Source organism: Ailuropoda melanoleuca, chromosome 8 (genome assembly GCF_002007445.2).
Source record: "Ailuropoda melanoleuca isolate Jingjing chromosome 8, ASM200744v2, whole genome shotgun sequence".
Lineage (NCBI taxonomy): Eukaryota > Metazoa > Chordata > Mammalia > Carnivora > Ursidae > Ailuropoda > Ailuropoda melanoleuca.
This window is the reverse complement of record NC_048225.1, coordinates 53099677-53118348: the sequence shown is the minus strand read 5'-3', so window position 1 is coordinate 53118348 and position 18672 is coordinate 53099677. Positions and strand designations below refer to the sequence as shown.

At 37.0% G+C, this 18672-nt stretch overlaps 1 protein-coding gene across 2 annotated transcripts in view; it reads left to right on the top strand.

Annotated features, from left to right (window-relative positions):
- Positions 1 to 18672, top strand: part of UVRAG (UV radiation resistance associated) — a 298437-nt gene that overhangs the window by 61522 nt on the left and 218243 nt on the right. For both annotated transcript variants that reach the window (XM_034666314.1, XM_034666315.1), the window contains exon 5: positions 2583 to 2657. In XM_034666314.1, coding sequence (XP_034522205.1) covers positions 2583 to 2657 — 75 coding nt within the window. The remainder of the gene's footprint in view (positions 1 to 2582; positions 2658 to 18672) is intronic.

Genomic DNA, 18672 nt, shown 5'->3' with positions numbered 1-18672 from the left:
AACATTTGTTCCTGTACTCTGTTGTAAGAACTATTATTTCTCCATTGAATTACCTTGTTATATTTTTTGAAAATCAGTTGTTTAAAATAATTTGTGTGGGTCTGTTTCTGGACTCTATTCTATTTCATTGTTCTACATGTCTGTCTTTATGCCAATACCACATTATTTTGAATGCCGTAGCTTTATACATCATGAATTCAATTAATATGAATCCTTCAACTTTGATCTTTTTTCAGAATTGTTCTGGCTATTTTAGATCTTTTGCCTTTACATATACACTTTAGAATTAATTTGTCAATTCTACAAAAATCTGAGAAAATTTGGGGAGAATTGACATCTTAATAGTATTGGATGTTTCAGTTTATGGACATGGTATAGCTCTCCATTTGTGAAAGTCTTTGATTTCACCCATCAGCGTTTTGTAGTTTTAAGCATACAGGTCTTTCACATATTTTGGTTAGATTTGTACCTGTGGATCCCATGTTTTTTATGCTAGTTTAAATGCTGTTCATTTAAAAAACATTCCCATTTCCAATTATTGCTAATGTATAGAAACATTTCTGTATTGAGCATGTATTCTGTGACCTTGCTAAACTCATTTATTAGATCTAGTATTTTTGGTAGTTCCTTTTGAAGATTGCTATGTAGGCAGTCATGTCTGTGAACACATGGTTTAATTTCTTCCTTTCTAATGAATATGTCTTTTTCTCTTTTTCATATCATTTCATTGGTAAGATCTCAGGACAATGTTGAGCAGAAGTGAGTAGAGTGGGCATCCTTGTTTTGTTACTGATGTTGTGTTAAAGTGTTCAGTCTTTCATTATTTATTAAGTATAATAATAGCTGTAAATTTTGTAGACACTTTATTGGGGTCAGGAAATTTCCTTTCATAATTTATTACGTTTGCTAGTATTTTATTAAGGCTTCTTTCATCTGTGTCCATGGGAGATATTGGTCTGTACTTTTCTTGCATTGTCCTTGTCTGGTTTAAATGAGAGTAATGCTGGTCTTGTAAAATGAATTGGGAAGCCTGTACTTTTCTGTTTTCTGGAGGAATTTGTGTAAAGGTGATATTATTTATTCTGTAGATGTTTGGCAGAATTCTTCAGTGAACCCATCTGGGTGTTAAGATTTCCCTGTGGGAAAGTTTGAATGTATGACTTCTGTTACTTTATTAGATATGGGGCTATTTAGGTTATCTCTGTCTTCTTATGTGAGCTTTGATAGTTTGTCTTCCAAAGAATTTGTCATTTTCACCTAAGATTTCAAATTTATTAGTATAAAAATTTCCACAATATTACTGTATCCTTGTAATGTATATAGGCTATATAATGATCCTTTCCTCTTTCATTCTTGCTATCAGTAATTTCTGTCTCCTCTCTTTTTCTCTTGGTCACTCTGCTTAGAGATTTATCTATTTTCTTAGGTTTTCAAATAACTAGTGTTTGGTTTCATTGATTATTGTTATTGTTTTCAGTTTCATTGATTTCTGATTTTGTCCTTATAATTTTCTTTCTTTTGCTTGCTTTGGGTTTACTTTGTTCTTCTTTACTAGTAAGGTAGGATTTTTGCATTACTGTTTTGAGACTTCTCTTTTCTAAAGTAAGCATCTACTAAATTTTCCTCTAAGCCTTGCTTTAACTGTGACTCACAAACTTTGATGTTGTATTTTCATTTTTATTCAATTCAAGACATTTTCTAATTTCCCTTTTATTTCTTCTTGATCCATTGGTTATTTAGAGGTAGAGTGTTTAATTTTCAAACGTTTGTGGATTTTGCAAGTATCCTTCTATTGTTGATTTCTATTTGAATTCTTTTGAGTTTAGAGTAAATAGTTTGTATGATTTCAATCCTTTCAGCTCTTTTGAGGTTTATTTTATGGCCTAGAATATAGAATCTCTTTTTTGGTGAATGTTTCCTATACATGTGATGTTTATTCTGTTGTTGTTGAATGGAGTGTTTTGCAGATGTCAGTTAGGTTAAATTGATTGATAATCTTGAGTGAAATTTGGTTGATATGTTGGATTTAGCCAGACGAGGTGGGGGTAGGCACAGAAGTATGATATAACGGAGCATAATCTGATTCATTCATTTTTCCTTGAGGAAACTAGAAGCCAGAGTGATGGTGCAACTTAGATATTATTATCTTTAAACTGTCTTCCTGAAAATGGAAAATAATATTAATCTTTTGTGTTTTTTTCTAGGACTTGATAGTTTTTAAAGCACTCTTACAGACTAATTGGATTGTGTTTTCTTTGAGATCAGAGACTGTATAGTATGTTTCTGGATCCCTTGTAGCTCAGAAATAGCCCTTCTGTAGCAATCTGAAGAAGTATTTGTGGAAAATATATGTGAATGTGCCTATTATCTCGTGTGATGATTTTGCGAGCCCTTTGACTAAAGCAGGAAGCACTCAATCGATTACCTGGTCTTAAGATAAATGATATGTTTTCTGCTGGCTTGTTAGTTTAGTCAGCCTGTTTCTCAGCATTGAAGTAGGTCCGTTGTAACTGTCATGCCCTAATCATAATAGAACTTAATGGAATGAGAAGAACTGATAGCGTGTTTTTCTCTTCTCTTAGATACATGCCCGCAACCAAAATGAAATAATTTTTGGGCTGAATGATGGCTACTATGGTGCTCCATTTGAATATAAGGTAAGAGGATTTTCCTAATGCTGTTTAGTGTAGCTGTGCCATGACATGTAGTGTAAAAAGCTCTGTGTAAATAGAATCTTGTTTTAAGTATCACTGTACGTTTATTTAGTGTGGCTTAAGGTGAATGTTTTTTAGAGTGAAAACTTGATTTGTAACCACCCCAATTCCTCTTTTCTATATCCAGATTATTAATTTTCCTGAGAGAAAATCCGGGCTTTTTGCTCTTAATCTATGTAATTCTTTGGAGGGTCAAAACAGATTGTGTAAGATTGATGAATCACAGATCTGTAACCCTGAAACAAATAATACATTTTATGCTAATTAAAAAAATAAATAGAGGGGCGCCTGGGTGGCACAGCGGTTAAGCGTCTGCCTTCGGCTCAGGGCGTGATCCCGGCATTCTGGGATCGAGCCCCACATCAGGCTCCTCTGCTATGAGCCTGCTTCTTCCTCTCCCACTCCCCCTGCTTGTGTTCCCTGTCTCGCTGGCTATCTCTATCTCTGTCAAATAAATAAATAAAATCTTTAAAAAAAAAATAAAATAAATAGAAAAAAAACGGAATGGTGAGTTTTGGTTAAGTGCTGTACAATTTTATTAAATATTTCAGATACCTTTTACACTTTGAGTAAATTTAAGAAACTGTGAGTCAAGTGATATTATAGTCAGTGCCATCTCTGTATCTACAGGCAATTAGAGAAAGGAAAGGGAAGCGAATTCATATTTACCAAGTACCTACTATCTGTGTTACTATGCCAGGTGATTCATGTTCTTTATCCCACTTAATGCTAGCCACAAACCAATGAGGTGAGTTTTCTGTATTACTTGCTCTTAGTGATCACATTGCTTCATAATTCTTGGTCGTGTGAAATGCTATTGCTAGAATGCTCCATTCATTCAACAGCTAATCATCGAGTACCTGCTGTTTATCAGCCATTGTGCCCTCTCTGTAAATACTAAAGGTACGTTGGTGAGCAAATGGATATTTTCCAGCAGGAGTGTGTGGAAGAGACAAGCATGGATGAATATATATAAACACAAATGGTGGTAATGCTATAAGAGCATGTAGTGAGGACATTACCTAGACTCTAGGGACTCAAGAAAGACCTTCCTGAGAATTAGTCTTTTAAGGCTACAATCCAGAGGATGAGTGGAAGTGAACCAAGTGCAGGGAGTGGGGGCTAATGGGGAGAGTGTTCTAGCAAGGGAGGTTGGCATGTTCGAAGCATGTGAAGTGGAAGGGCACGTGGTGGGTTTTAGGAACTAAAGGAAGGTCAGAGTAATGAGGAAGAGTGATACCAGATGAGGCTGGACAGGAAGGCAGGGATCACATCAAATAGATCCTTTTAAAGGATTTTATCCTAAGAGCAATGGATTGTGTTGAAGGATTTTTAGCATGGCAGAGATATAATCTGATTTGTATTTTAACAATTTCACTATGTCTGTAGTAAAGACTGATTGTAAAAGAGGTAAGAATATATGTGGAAAGACAGAAAGGAGGATCATGTAGTATATTAGGTAAGAGATGCTGATAGTTTGAAACGGGGTTTGGCAGAGTAGAGAGAAGGTGGATTTAGGAAAGTTTTAGGAGGTAAAAATCATTAGGACCTGGTATGCTTCGAATTTAGGGTATAAGGAAAAAGAAGGTGTTAAGGATGACTTCTGGGTTTCTGGCTTGGGTAATGTAATGGGATGGATAAATGTTCCAGGCACTGGGAGAACTAAGGGACACTGAAAAAGACCAGGTTTGGTGGAGGCAGATTGAGAGTTGATATTTGATCATATGGTCTTTGAGATACCTTCAAGATACCCATGTGCAGATGGAGTTCAGAGGAGAGAAGTGGGTTAGAGATATAAATGTGGGGCCAATGGCACATAGTCACTGAAATGATGAATTCAGGCTAGGGATAGGATATACAGTGAGGAAAAAGGGGGTTTAATAACCAAGCCTTGAGTACCTCCACTTTTAAGGGCCAAATAGAGGTGGAGGCATTGGAAAAGTTGACTGAGAAGGATTGATGAGAGATGTATAAGGAAAAGAGTGTGGAGTCTCATAGGATCTCAGAGGCCAAAGAAAAAGATTTTTGCTTTGTTTTGGTTTTGGCTTTTAAGGGGTGGGAGTGGTCAAATAAGAGGAGGACTAAAAATTGCCCTTTGGATTTGGCAAAATGGAAGGTATTCTACGTGGCTTCATCAAATTCAATTCAAGCTCTGATAAGTTTTTTAAAAAAATTCGTTTTAAAGCCCTTATATTCTGAGTTCCTAAAGTTTATCAACACTTTGTATACCTTTGACATAAGACATACCATTTTATAACTCTTTTTTTCCTTTGTTGTATAGATCCTCTAATCTGTGAGCTTCTTAAGGACAGATTTGTATATATAATTTTGAATTCCCAGTACCTATCACAGTTCTTGAGACGTGGTATTTGCTTAGTAAAAGTGTTTGATTTAATAAGAATTATGGGACTGCTACTGTTTTTGTTTGCAGTGTCCCATTTATAGGGTTAACCATCCTGACCCTGTTGAGGGATTTAGTTCCTCTTGCAGCTGGTAACTAGCTCACCATCTAGCACAGTATCTGGTACACAGTAATAATATTAAAGCGAATATTTATTGAACATTACTGTGTATCAAACACTTTTAAGAGCTTTGTATCTGTTATTCTATTTAATCTCCCTAGGAATTGGGTAGTCAGATGCTATTAGTAATTGAGGTTTTGGATAGCCAATGACTAATACTCCTTTCTTCTTCCCCTGAGTTTGGAATAAGTTTAGAAATAAGACAGGTGATAGATAAATGGAGATTGGAATGTTGGCTTTATTACTAATAAAATTAATTGGCAAATGTGGCTTAAATTCTATAACTGAAAGAGCTGGATATACTTCCTCCCAAATTGAGCCTTCTCCAAAAAACAGCAAAACAAGCAAAACCGGGATCTTCCCCTTACAGGGACAAAGACTAATCGTCCAAGCCAAAAGAAGAATTCATGTGTGCTGTAGCCAGGTGGTTCTTGCCTGGGAGGGAACGTGGAAAGAACCGAGGCCATGCTCTGTTTCATCTCCCAAGCTCAGCAGTCAGATATGTCCTCTGCCTGTCCTGGAGAGGAATGAGTGAAGGACACAGAGAAACTGGAAATGTTCTTTTTAGGACCTGGGAAATGGAGTGGGACTTTTTTTTTTTTTTTTAAGATTTTAATTTACTTATTTGACACAGAGAGAGCACGAGCCAGGGGAGTGGCAGGCAGAGTCGGTGGAGAAGCAGGCTCTCTGCTGAGCAGAGAGCCTAATGTGGGGCTCGAGGAGTGGGACATCTTTTGCCTGTGTGGAAACATGTGTGCAGAGTGTTCCCCCTGATGATGATGATGATGATGATGATGATAATAATAATAATAGCTGATGTTCAGTGAGCTAATACTAATGCCAAGGTACTGTTCTAAGCGCTTTACATAATTTACCTCATTTAAACCTCACAATTGTCTTTTTATAGAAGAGGAACCCTGCACACAGAAGTTAAGTAACTTTCTCATGATTACAGAGCTCCTAAGTAGCAGAGCTGGGATTCAAGACCAAATGGTCAATAAAAGTTTATTGAATATATATTATTGTAATAAATGGTATATTTTATTCTATAGTCCTTCAGTTAGTGAGTTTTACAAATTTATAAGTCCAGCCTTACCTTTCCCCTGTACCACGTTTTCAGATGAACATCTGACATATAGTTTGAACCTTAAAAAGCATCAGTTTTCCTTTTTAAAGAAAGCCATAAACAATGTTTCCAGTCAAGACGTCCTTGCAAGTGCACACTTTTGAGACCCTCCACTGCACCAAAAAAAAGCAATGATTGGTTTAAAAACAAACACCCCCAAACCCAAAAAACAAAAACAAAATGAAAAAGCCCTAGTGATTGGTGAAATCAGCGAAATTTAAAGAGACATACTTTGCTAAAATAAACTAAAACCAAGAAAATTAAACCTATCTGGAACAGAAATGGAGTAGGTAGGACTCTCCCTATTACAGAAAGAGGCTGAAGAAAAGACATCTTAGAGAAACTGCAGATGCTTAACGTTAATTTTAAAAGGAGAAATCTTAAAAAAAAAAAAAGGAGAAATCTTAAAAATGAGTGGAGAGAAAGGAAATATTTCCTACAAATTAGACTGACAGCAGACTTTGCAACAGTAACAGTTGATGCGAGGAGAAATAATCCTCAGAGTGCGATTAACTATTAAATGTATAATTCTATTTCTAGTAAACTTTCAGTCAAGAGCAAGGGGGAAAGAGGAACAATTGTAAAGACACACAGATTGAGAATTTACTGTCCACAGACCCTTTATCTATACTGAATAGTGGAGGTAGAGAAGTGATCCCAAAGGGAAGATGTGGGAGGTAAAAGCAGGTTACAGCAAGACACATAAAAATGGGTACAACGTTAGTGAGCTTACTGACAGCAAACTAACATGCAAACAAACACTTAATATGTAATAAGTTATATGTTTTAAGGTAAAAACAAACTAGACCATTGCTATTCAAAGTATAGTTTGTGGACCAGAGCTAGTCTAAGAACTGTCACTAGTCTGTGGTGAGCCAAGTATAAAAAGTGAGAGTAAATGTTTCAAAACTTTTATAGAAATTTGACATTATTGTGCCCTTTTATTGTATTTTACAAAAGTATCAATTCACAGTGGATTGAAGGAAAAGCAACTGTTCCTTGGCCACAGAGCGTTTGAGAAGCACTGCTCTAGGCAACAATAATGAGGTGAGGGAGGGTGTGTAAAGAGTCAAGACTCATTGACTCACTGATCTGTTTGGGAGGAGGATAGAAAACAACTTCAGAATTTGTTAGAAAAATTTGTGGTCAAGCGTGCATGTTCAAAGTGTGAGGGTATCTAGTAGAGATCAGAAACCAGAGGAAAAAAAATATATAAAATATACATACATACATATGTATATATATATATGTATGTATGTATATTTTATTATGATATGTTAGTCACCATACAGTACATCATTAGTTTTTGATGTATTGTTCCATGATTCATTGTTTGCGTCTAACACCAAGTGCTCCATGCAATACGTGCCCTCCTTAGTACCCATCACCGGGCTAGCCCATCCCCCCATCACCCTCCCCTCTAAAACCCTCAGTTTGTTTCCTGGAGTCTATCGTCTCTCATGGTTCATCTCCCCCTCTGTTTCCCCACTCCCTTCATTTTTCCCTTCCTTCTGCTAATGAGAGAATATATATTTTTAAGTAGCAGAGGAAAAAAAGGGTTAGGTTTCACCTTAGGGTTAGACTTAGACTTTGTCGACTAATAGGAGGGAGGAAAGAAAACAAATGGTAAACAAAAACATGTAGTAGAGTGGTAGAAATAAGTCCAAATGTATTTGTAATGACAGTAATTGCAAACAGGCATCATATCTGTGTTGGGCATATTTCATAAAGGATTTTATAAAATGCTAAAGTAACAAGGCTTTGAGAACAGGATTGTGTTTTAAGAATGTATGTACACTAAGAGTTGTGGGGCGATAAGGAAGCACATTTTAAAGCAGCTTTATAAATAGTGACTAGAATTTTTGTTGCCCAGTTCTTAGGCATTCTTGTTGTTTTACATTAATTGTAACCAGAAACACTGTTATTGTTACTGCTGGTGACTATGTTGCTGTTAACCCTTCCTCTGTCCATGTTACTTAAAGTGCCTTCAGCCACTGTGGGTATAAAAGCTGAAATTACTTATTTGCTCAGAGCTCTTACATCTTTGTTCATCTGCTTCTTGAAAAGCTTTACTCATGTTTGTTGAGTTTTTAGGAACCTGGTCTATCTTCAACTACATAGGACAATGGACAAGTAGTTCAGTCTCGCTACCAGGAGTGTTTGGAAACTACTTAACACATTAGAAAATCTTTGACTAAAATATGCTGTGGGTTTGAATCCTTTGTTCAGCAACCTCTGCTAACGTTATTAGGGAGTGATACGTTCTTGTTAACTTTATGTAGTAAGATTGCATTTATTTGGCATATGAACATGGAACTCTTAGCTATTCAACAGCAATGCAGATGAAGAGATGATTGAATAAATGATGAAAATCTTCTGTCTGTATTTGCAAAAGTGATTTTTTTCCATCAATAAATATCAAGTACCTGCCATGTGCCCATTATTAAACGAAGTAGTTTGGGATACAGCAGTATTAGATGCACATTCACAAACATTTATTTCTTTCGGTGAGATAAAACACGATACATTCCAGAAGAGCTCCAGTTTACAAATGGATTTAGTTTGAGAAATTGTTTTTGATGTCCGTTATTTGGGTCTTGTGGATAACATAGGTGAATTATAGCAGAACTTTAGATAATCTGAAGAGTGCCTTAGGAAGAGCTGTTTTTTTTAACGTTTGGAGACTATGGAGAACCAGAGAGGAACACTGCGTGGCTCGAAGTTGGAGTGGATGAAGGTTGGTGAATAAAGCTAGATGTCTGGGAGGAATGTTTTCTAGGTGGATTGAACTTCTAGAATGGTGTTTGGGGGAGCATGAGGAGTGAGAGGCTCTTGGGCCAGCTCCTTATCCAGTAAGCTGGAAACCTTTCAGATCTCAGTTTAGGAGTTTTGCCTTTTATATAGATATTTAAGACTGTCTTTGCCTGAATTGCCTTTTGTCAGCTACTCTTTTTTTTTTTTTTTTTTTTTTTTTGCTACTCTTGTTTTTGGGAGGATGCTAACAGCTTACCTGGGTGAGTGTATACTCCTAATAGTTAAGAATACAGGTTTTGGAGTCAGATTGATGTGAGTTTAATTCCAGGCACTTCTGCAACTTACCTGTGAGAGAGATCTTGGGCAATTTAAGTCATCTCTGAGTTTTTCTCCTCTTACACGGAGAACAATTTCTATCTCATCATAAGTTGTTTGGGGATGAAAAGCGATAATGTACAGTATAAGCCTGGCACATGAATAGAGATCAGTAGTAAATGGAAACTACTCACTAGGCTCTAAACCCTATGATAAAAGGGATTACCTCTCTAATCCTATGGCGTTATTGTATCCCTTGCACAGTACCTGGCATATAGTATAGTAGGTGCTCAATAGAAGTTTGTTAATGAATGACTGTCATAGCAATAATTGAGAATAAAAGTCTTGAGGGGATGGTATTATTTCTCTCTCCTACCCTACTTCAACCCTAGCCCCAACTTCTGGAGTTTTATTTTTAAAGATTTTATTTATTCATTTGAGAGAGAGCAAGTGAGAGCATGAGTGGGGTAGGGAGGGTCAGAGGGAGAGGGAGAAGCAGACTCCCCACTGAGCAGGGAAACTGACCTGGGGCTCCATCCGAGGACCCTGGATAATGACCTGAATTGAAGGCAGACCCTTAACCGACTGAGTCAGCCAGGTGCCTCTCTGGAGTTTTGTTTTTATATAATTCGTACTGCCGTAATAACTCTACTATGTTTTTGACAAAGTGCAAAAAGCATTAGATTGTTAAGAATTTCTTTCTCAGGGGCGCCTGGGTGGCTCAGTCGTTAAGCATCTGCCTTCGCCTCAGGGCGTGATCCTGGTGTTCTGGGATCGAGTCCCACATTGGGCTCCTCCACTGGAAGCCTGCTTCCTCCTCTCCCACTCCTCCTGCTTGTGTTCCTTCTCTCGCTGCTGTCTCTATCTCTGTCAAATAAATAAATAAAATCTTAAAAAAAAAAAAAGAATTTCTTTCTCAGACTAAAAGTATAGAAGCAATATCTTCAGAGTCCAGTAGATGGCAATGCTTTCTCACTCTAATGGAAAAAAAAAAATGAGTGGGAGTAGAATCCAGTAAAAAGGATCAAATCTTTTTGGAATGGAATTCTCAGGAGACTGAAATAGCAATTTGGTGATTAATTTCACAAACACAGTCACATAACTTGATCATTTCAAGTACATAGTCGAGCCTAGATTAAAGATTTAGGGACAATAGCAAGTTTCAGAGTCTGTTTTGAGAACCTGTACAAATGAAAATTGCTTATTTTATATTTTTCAAGACATGATACTTTTGAAAAGTAGAAAATCTGAATTCTAATCCCATTTAAGGTATTTCCATTTAGTTAACTTTATAGAACTGAGAAATTAGAAAGATGGCTATTTCCTCTTATTCGTCAAGTGAATGGACACTAACTTGTTTCCAGAGCACGTCCCACATAATACACAAGCTGAACATTCAGAGGTAGGGATTAAATGTCCCAAGTAGCCTATGTTTTAACAATAGGGAAAGGGATATGGTATAATGTTGTCCAGGTCTTTCAGTATATCATCAAGCAAAAGTTGGAAAATCATAAAAATAGACCATTCCTATGTATATTCTATTCAGCTTTCCTTATGCCTCCCCCCCCCATTATGAAATATAAGAAACAGAGACAATAAATCTTCAGGGGTGTTTCTAATAGCTGTGTGCTTTGTTATAAAACATTTAGGTATCTGAGCTCAGTTTAAATCCAGGGTAAAACTTTGTTTTTGAATGATTTGAGCTGGTGTGATATCCTAGTAACAGGGTCGTTTACACCAGTTAGGTATAGAGCTTTTGAAAGCTACCATTGCCAGTTTTCATTTACTGAGTACCTACTATATGTCAGACAATATACTAGCTATTTCACGTTTTTATTTAATCTTGTGTAACAACTCCATGAGGTAGTTATTAACCTCATTTTATAGGTAAAGTACCCTAGAAGAAAACATTAAACTACTAACCCAAAGTTACGTAGCTAGGGAGTAGCAGAACCATGACTTAAACCGGGTCTCCTTTATTCAGAGGTATTTTCTTTTAAACACTATGCTACGTGCCATCTCTACGTTTCTTCCCACTTCATATAGCCTGTTCAAAGTACCAGGTCTCTGTGTTTACTTTTAAGCCCAGATCTCCACTATGTGTATTGTGAGAATCAAATGAGAGGGTACATGGGAAAGTGCTTTTGAATGGTATGAAGTGCATTATTGTACAGACTCTGTGTATTTATTATTGTAGAGTGGGCATGCAATGCCCGTGAGGCCATCAACCCACTGAAGTCTACAGCGGTTCCACGTATTAGTCACTATATTTGGCTTCTCTCGAGTCTTTTTTTCTCTTTTTCCTCCTTTCTCTTGGATCAAATTAACTTCTGACAGATGTTTGGAAAATCATCTTATCCTGTAATTCATATTTATAAATCCTGGTGCTGCAGTGTGGTCCCCATTCTCCCTCTTCATTGAAGCCAGAAAATAATCTGGGAAAATGCCACGTTTCCTGTTACGAATTTGGAGGATCTTGTCTCCTTAGCACAATTTTGAGCTTTTCAGAATTTTAATACTGGAAAATTCAAAGCCAGGCGTGGTTCTTTGTATAGATGTTTTAGATTCTTGAAAAGTAAACAGAAACAGAGCTCCAGACTTATCCTCACTAGAGGATTCAGAGTTTAAAATTTTGAAAAACTTGTTTTTGCTATTCTTTCTTGGATTTGTAGTGAGGGCATGCTTGACCTTTGATCCCCCCTCTGATAGTCGATTTTGGTTTAAATTGTTCTACAAAGCTGGGAGTCCTTCCTACTCTCTCTCTCTCTCTCTCTCTCTCTCTCTCTCTCCACTAATGCTCGTTAGCGTGATACCACTGCTGCCTTCTCTTCTCCTCTCACATGTATAGGATTTTGTGTACGTGTCTTTTCTCGTCTTTGGGCGTAAGCTCCTTTGCACTGAAGTTGTGTCTTACTTACTTCTGTGAGTCTCAGGATTTTGCATAAACTTTGCTTTGTAAATATTTTTCCACGAGCAAACTCAGTCTATTAGGATCACATGGTTCCTGTCTCTACTCTAAAATATACTTTTAGGTTACGTTCGTAGGGGCACCTTCAGTCCTCTTGTCGGGGAGTAGCATTGATGACATTTAAGTCCACTTTATACTTGCACTGTGTGACTCTGATTCTGATGCTTTTTGGAGGGTATTTTAAAACACTAAAATAAGAACAAGGATTTCTTTACCCTGTTGAATTTAAAAGAAGGAATCGATTTTAGTTTCAGGATCTGTATACCTTTGCCTAACAGTACTATTCTTATTTCTCATTTGCTTCTCACTATTTTGAGGGAGAGGAGAACTTCCTCTGTGGTCTCAAACCTTAGACCAAATCTGGGGGAATACATATATTTAGTTTTGGTTTAGTGTCTCAGAAGAGGTCTTGCCTTTCCTCTTCAAAAGCTTAGCTTCTGGGCTTCCTCAGAGCTCAGAGGTAGAAGGTACCCAAGGTTTGATGGTGCTTGACAGAGATTCTTGCCCAATTTTTTTCAGTTTAAACTTGGCTGGCAATTAAAAGTGTATTAAGGTCCAAATGAACACATACACATAGGAACACAGGCTGTCTGTTGATTTATCAGATAGCTATTTTAAGAAAAGTTGTACAAATAAATACTATATTTTAAAATGGATACTAATTGCATCTTACTATGTGATCTGGTTCCTGATTTCTAAGCACCCCACCCATAGCTTAGATCTCATTTCCATAGAAAGGCTTTCTGTGATATACCCCTAAATCTGGTTTGGATACCCCTCTTATATGCTCCCATGGCAGCTTCATTTTCCTCATCACTGACCCTTATCTGTTTATATTCTGATTGTCCATTCGCTCACCTCTCTTACTAGACTGTAAGGGCAGGGACAGTGTCTGTCTTCATTACTAGTTTATTAGACTTAAGGGCAGGGGCAGTGTCTACCTTCATTACTAATTTATTCCTCGTGCTTAGCACTGTGCCTGGCATACAGTAGTAATACATTAATGAGTGAAGCTTCTGTAGCAGCAGATCATTAAACATTCTAATGGGATACATAATGGGATAGCTGGTTATCATCATCTGTATGGCTTGTTACTCAAAATTCTAGATCTCTAGGTTTAAATAGTTTCTGGCCATTTCTGCATAGACACCAGTCATTTGCAAATTATTATACTTTAAATGGAACTCTTTATTTTTCTCTCTGGGCTTTCTTTCCTTTCTAGTTTCCCACACCTTTCTTAACCATTTTCCCGTTTATTTGAGCCCCAAGTATTGCAGCTAGATTTGATTGATTTCTTTCTTTTATCTACTCTATACAGTTGGCCACTAGACTTTTTTTTTTTTTTTTTTAGACAGAGATAGAGACAGCCAGCGAGAGAGGGAACACAAGCAGGGGGAGTGGGAGAGGAAGAAGCAGGCTCATGAGGAGCCTGATGTGGGGCTCGATCCCATAATGCCGGGATCACGCCCTGAGCCGAAGGTAGACACTTAACCGCTGTGCCACCCAGGCACCCCGGCCACTAGACTCTTGAGGCCTTTGAAGTAACAACTCCTATCCGTGGCGACTTTTCCATCTCCATTGCCATGCATGATCCAAGCTCAGACCGGCACCCCCATAAGGCTGGATTACTGTAGTAGTTTTCTGGTGGGTTTATGGACTCTACTAGTCTCTTTGTATCCACTCTGTCTTATTTACCACTGCCTGATTCATCTTCCTAAGGCACATTTTCGTTTTTTATTCCTTTGCTTAAAAGTTTTGTAGAGTGACTTCTCATTGTCTGCTAGATGTGCCGAAATCTCTGACCTGCTTTCCTTCTCTCCATCAGCCTAAATTCAGTCAGTGGTATGTATGGTACTTTTAGTTCTAGCTGTGCTTTTATCTTTTCTCTCTTTTTTAGTGTTTGAGCTCTTTTTATTATCTCTAGTACGTGTGGATTTTTAGAATAGCCTGCTAACTGCTGTTTGGACATTCTGCCTTCTCTGAGGCATATTTGTCATTACCAGAGTAACTTTCCTTAAATGCATCTCTGATCAATATGCTATATTGTCAGAAACCTTTCATGAGTCCTTGTTGCCTGGAGATTGTCTCCACTTTTTAGCATGCCATTCAAGGCTTTCTCTACTCTGGCCCTTCCAACCTTACTTATTCAACCCTATTTTCCACTATTTTTCTCTCCAGGGTTCCAAGTAATTTCCACGTCATTGAAGCTGAACAAATTGGACCACTACTTAATTTTCTCGGAATGCAACTTGTGTTTTCCCACTGTCATGCTTTGGCTAAAGGTGTTCAGACTGTGTGGGACTTTCCTTCACTGTCATTCAACTTTTTAGTACTTCTTAATCTGTCTCAATTACTGCCCCCCCTGCAGCCTTTCATGTTCCTGCTCCTACTAGATGGAATCTTTACCACAGGAATCCCTGTAGCTATTTCTTTTTTAACCTTTCCTATGGCACCTTTGCAGTTTTTACTTCACTTGGAACCTTAACTGGGCTATATATATATCATAGTGTACTGGGTTGTATACTTTTATAAGGATGGTAGCAATTGCCTGACACCTGTATGTATTAGGTATTCGATAAATACTGAAATAAATAAGTATGTGTATAATACTGTTTGCTTCATAATCAGTTATCCTGTCAACTGGATTATTTTAGTAGAACTTACAATAAAGTTAAGGACAGTCTTGTGACTGTGGTAGCAGCTAAAAACTCTCAAAATGTACAGTAACATACTTTAAAGGTGATTTATCCAGTGACCTACTACAGGGGTAAGCAAACTATAGTCTAGCACATGGTTTAGTATGGCCTAACAGCTAAGAATCGTTTTCACATTTGTGAAGAATTTGAAGGAGAAAACAAAGACTATGCCATAGAGATGACATGTAGATTGCAAAGCCTGAAATATTTACTATCTGGCAATTGAGAAGAAGTTTGTTGACCACTGATTTAGAAACACACCTGATCATCTGCCTGGAATTACTCCAGCTCACTGGGTATGTGAAATTAATCATCTGTTTCCTTGAACAGTTTAATAGGCACTCACCCAGGCTGGTGCCTATTCCCTTCCTTGAAAAAGCATTGTTAGTCCTGGCTTCAGAAGAATTTTGAGTGACTTGTAAATCTCCTTTGGGCTCTTTGGCACTTGGCAGTATCTCACACAGATAACCAGATACAAATGAGCCATTTCTTTCCATTATAATCCTTCATCAGAGGTCTGTCAGGATCACATATGTGGTGAAGTTAGGTGTCATTCAGAACAAGGCTCTTAGCATATTTAAAGAATGTTAATTGCTAAGTGGTGGCTGAGGCAGAAGGGTTTAATAATGTTCTTAAGTTGCCTTAAATGTACATGGACCCAGAATTTTAGAACTGGAAAGGTCTTAGAGATCAAGTGTAGCGTGGTCATTAAGAAAATGAGCTGTGGAGCCAGACTGCATGGCTCTTCTACTTAATCCTCCTTGCGTCTCAGTTTCCTCACCTTTAAAGTGGGGATAATAATAGTCCCTGTTTCACAGGGTTCTGCGAAAAATATGTTAACCCTTAACATATGAACATTTAAATTGTTAATATTAACTTGGAAAAGAACACTGCCTGTCATACTGTAAATGCTCATAAATGTTGCTCTTAGTGTATTGCTGCCATTTTTCATTATTGCTTTTATTACTAGTAGTTTCATCTCATTTTATAGTTAAGGAAACCTAGGCTTAGAGGAGAGTTAGATTGTTTTCCTCACTTCCATGACAGGCAGAGTGGATTAAAACCCAGGATCTTGGCTTTCATTTTGAATGTCCTTTTCTTACTATAATGTACGGTTTTATTTGTATGCTAGTGGGTATGGATGATTTTTTAATAGAAAAAAATGTGTCCATCCGCATTCACTTAGCCTGACGTTTTTGAGGTGCATCCATGTGTAGCACGTGCTGATACTTCTTTCCTTTCTATGGCTAAGAAATACCCCATTGTCTGGATAGATTTCATTTTGTTTAACCATTCCTCCTTGGGTGGATATTTGAGTTGTTTCTACCTTTTGGCTATTGTGAATAGTGTTGGTATGAACATTTGTATGCAAGTATTTGTTTGAGGACCAGTTTTCATTTCTTTTAGGTATATACCTCGGAGTGGATTGGCTGGGTCATATGGTAATGTTTGACTTTTTGAGGAATTGCCAAACTTTTTTTTTTTTTTAAACACTGACCAAAATTTTACATTCGCAGTGGCATTATAAGAGGGTTCTAATTTCTCTACATCCTTGCCAATACTTACTTTCTGTTTTTTTTTTTTAATTAAAAAATTTGGGGGTGCCTGGCTGGCTTAATCAGTAGAACATGTGACTCTTGATCTTGGGGTTGTGAGTTCAGTGCCCACTTTGGGCATAGAGATTACTTAAATTTTTTAAAAAAAATTTTGCTTGTGTGTTTATTTGTTGCTTTGTTTATTTGTTTTTACTTATCTTAGTGGGTATGAATTAGTATCTCATTGTGGTTTTGATTCACCTTTTTCTAATAACTGATGATGTTGAACATCTTTTCATGTGCTTGTTGTCTATCTGTATATCTTTTCTTGGAGAAATGTCTCTAAGTCCTTTGCTTATTTTTTAAGTAGATTGTCATTTTATTGCTGAGTTGTTGGAGTTCTTTACGTATCTTAGATGTGAGACCTTTATCAGATATATAATTAGCAAATATTTTCTCCCATTTCATGAGTTGTTTTTTCACTTTCTTATGGTGTCCTTTGATGTCAAAGTTTTTAATTTTGATGAAATCAAATTTATTATTGCATTTGTTGCTCATGCTTTTGGTGTCATACCTACGAATCTCTTGGCAAATCTGAGGTTATATAGGTGTACCCCCTGTGCTTTCTTCAAATAGGTTTAAGTTGTAGCTCTTAGAGTTAGGCCTTTGATGTATTTTTAGGTAATTTTTATAGATGGTGTTAGGGATGGGTCCATGTCATTCTTTTTGCATATGGTTATCCAGTTGTTTCAGCATCATTTGTTGACAAGACCATTATTTTTCCAGTGAGTAGTCTTGGTACCTTTGTCTAAAATCAGTTGACCACAGGTATGTGAGTTTATTTATGGATTCTCAGTTCTATGCCATTGATCTGTATATCTACCTTTATGCCAGTACCATACTATTTTGATTACCATTGCTTTGTACTATGTCTTGAAATTGGGTGGTGTGAGTCTTCCAAATTGGTGTATCATATTGATTTTCATTTGAACCACCCTTACATACCTTAGATAAATCCCACTTGTTCCTAGTATAGAATCCTTTTTTTTTTTTAAAGTGCTTTTAAATTGTGGTGGGATATACATAATACATAATTTACCATCTTAACCATTTTAAGTGTACAGTTTAGTGGCATTAAGTATGTTCACATTGTTGTGCGGCCATCGCCACCATCCATCTCTGGTACTTTTTTCATTTTGTAAAACTGAAAAACTATCCATTAAGAAATAACTCCCCATCTCCCCCTCCCCCAGACCCCTGGCACTCACCCTTCTACTTTCTGTTTCTACAAATTTGACTACTCCAGGTACATTATGTGAATGGAATCATATAGTATTTGTCCTTTTGTCACTGACTTATTTTACTTAAAACATAAGTCACCTCAACGGTCATCTGTATTATAGCACGTGTCAGAATTTCTTTCCTTTTTAAGGCTAGATGATATTTCATTGTATGATTATAGCATGTTTTGTTTATCTGTTCATCTGTTGGTAGACACTTGAGTTGCTTCTACCCCTAGACTATTGCGAATAATACTCCTCTGAACATGGATGTACAAATATCTTTTTGAGTCTTTGCTTTCAGTTCTTTTGGGTATATACCCGGAAGTGAAATTGTTGGCCAAATGGTTTATGTTTTTTAATTTGCAGCTGGATTAGCTTTGTTAGTATTTTGTTGAAGACTTTTGCATACATATATTCATAAGGGATATTGATCTACAATTTTCCTGTGATATTATTGTCTGGCTTTGGTATCTGGGTAATACTGGCATCATAGAATGAGGTAAGAAGTATTTCCGCCTCTTTCATTTTTTGAAAAGACTTTGAGAAGGATTGGTGCTATTTTTTCTTTAAATGATTGGTAGAATTCACCATTCAAATCATGTGGTTCTGGGCTTTTCTTTCCTGGGAGTTTTATGATTACTGATTTCAGCTTCTTTAATTATGTTATGACTTAACTAAATTAACATTTGTTAGGTGGAGCACAGGGTGCTGGTTGGTGAGCCATGGTTCGACAGAAGACCACAAGAGAAATTGAAATAG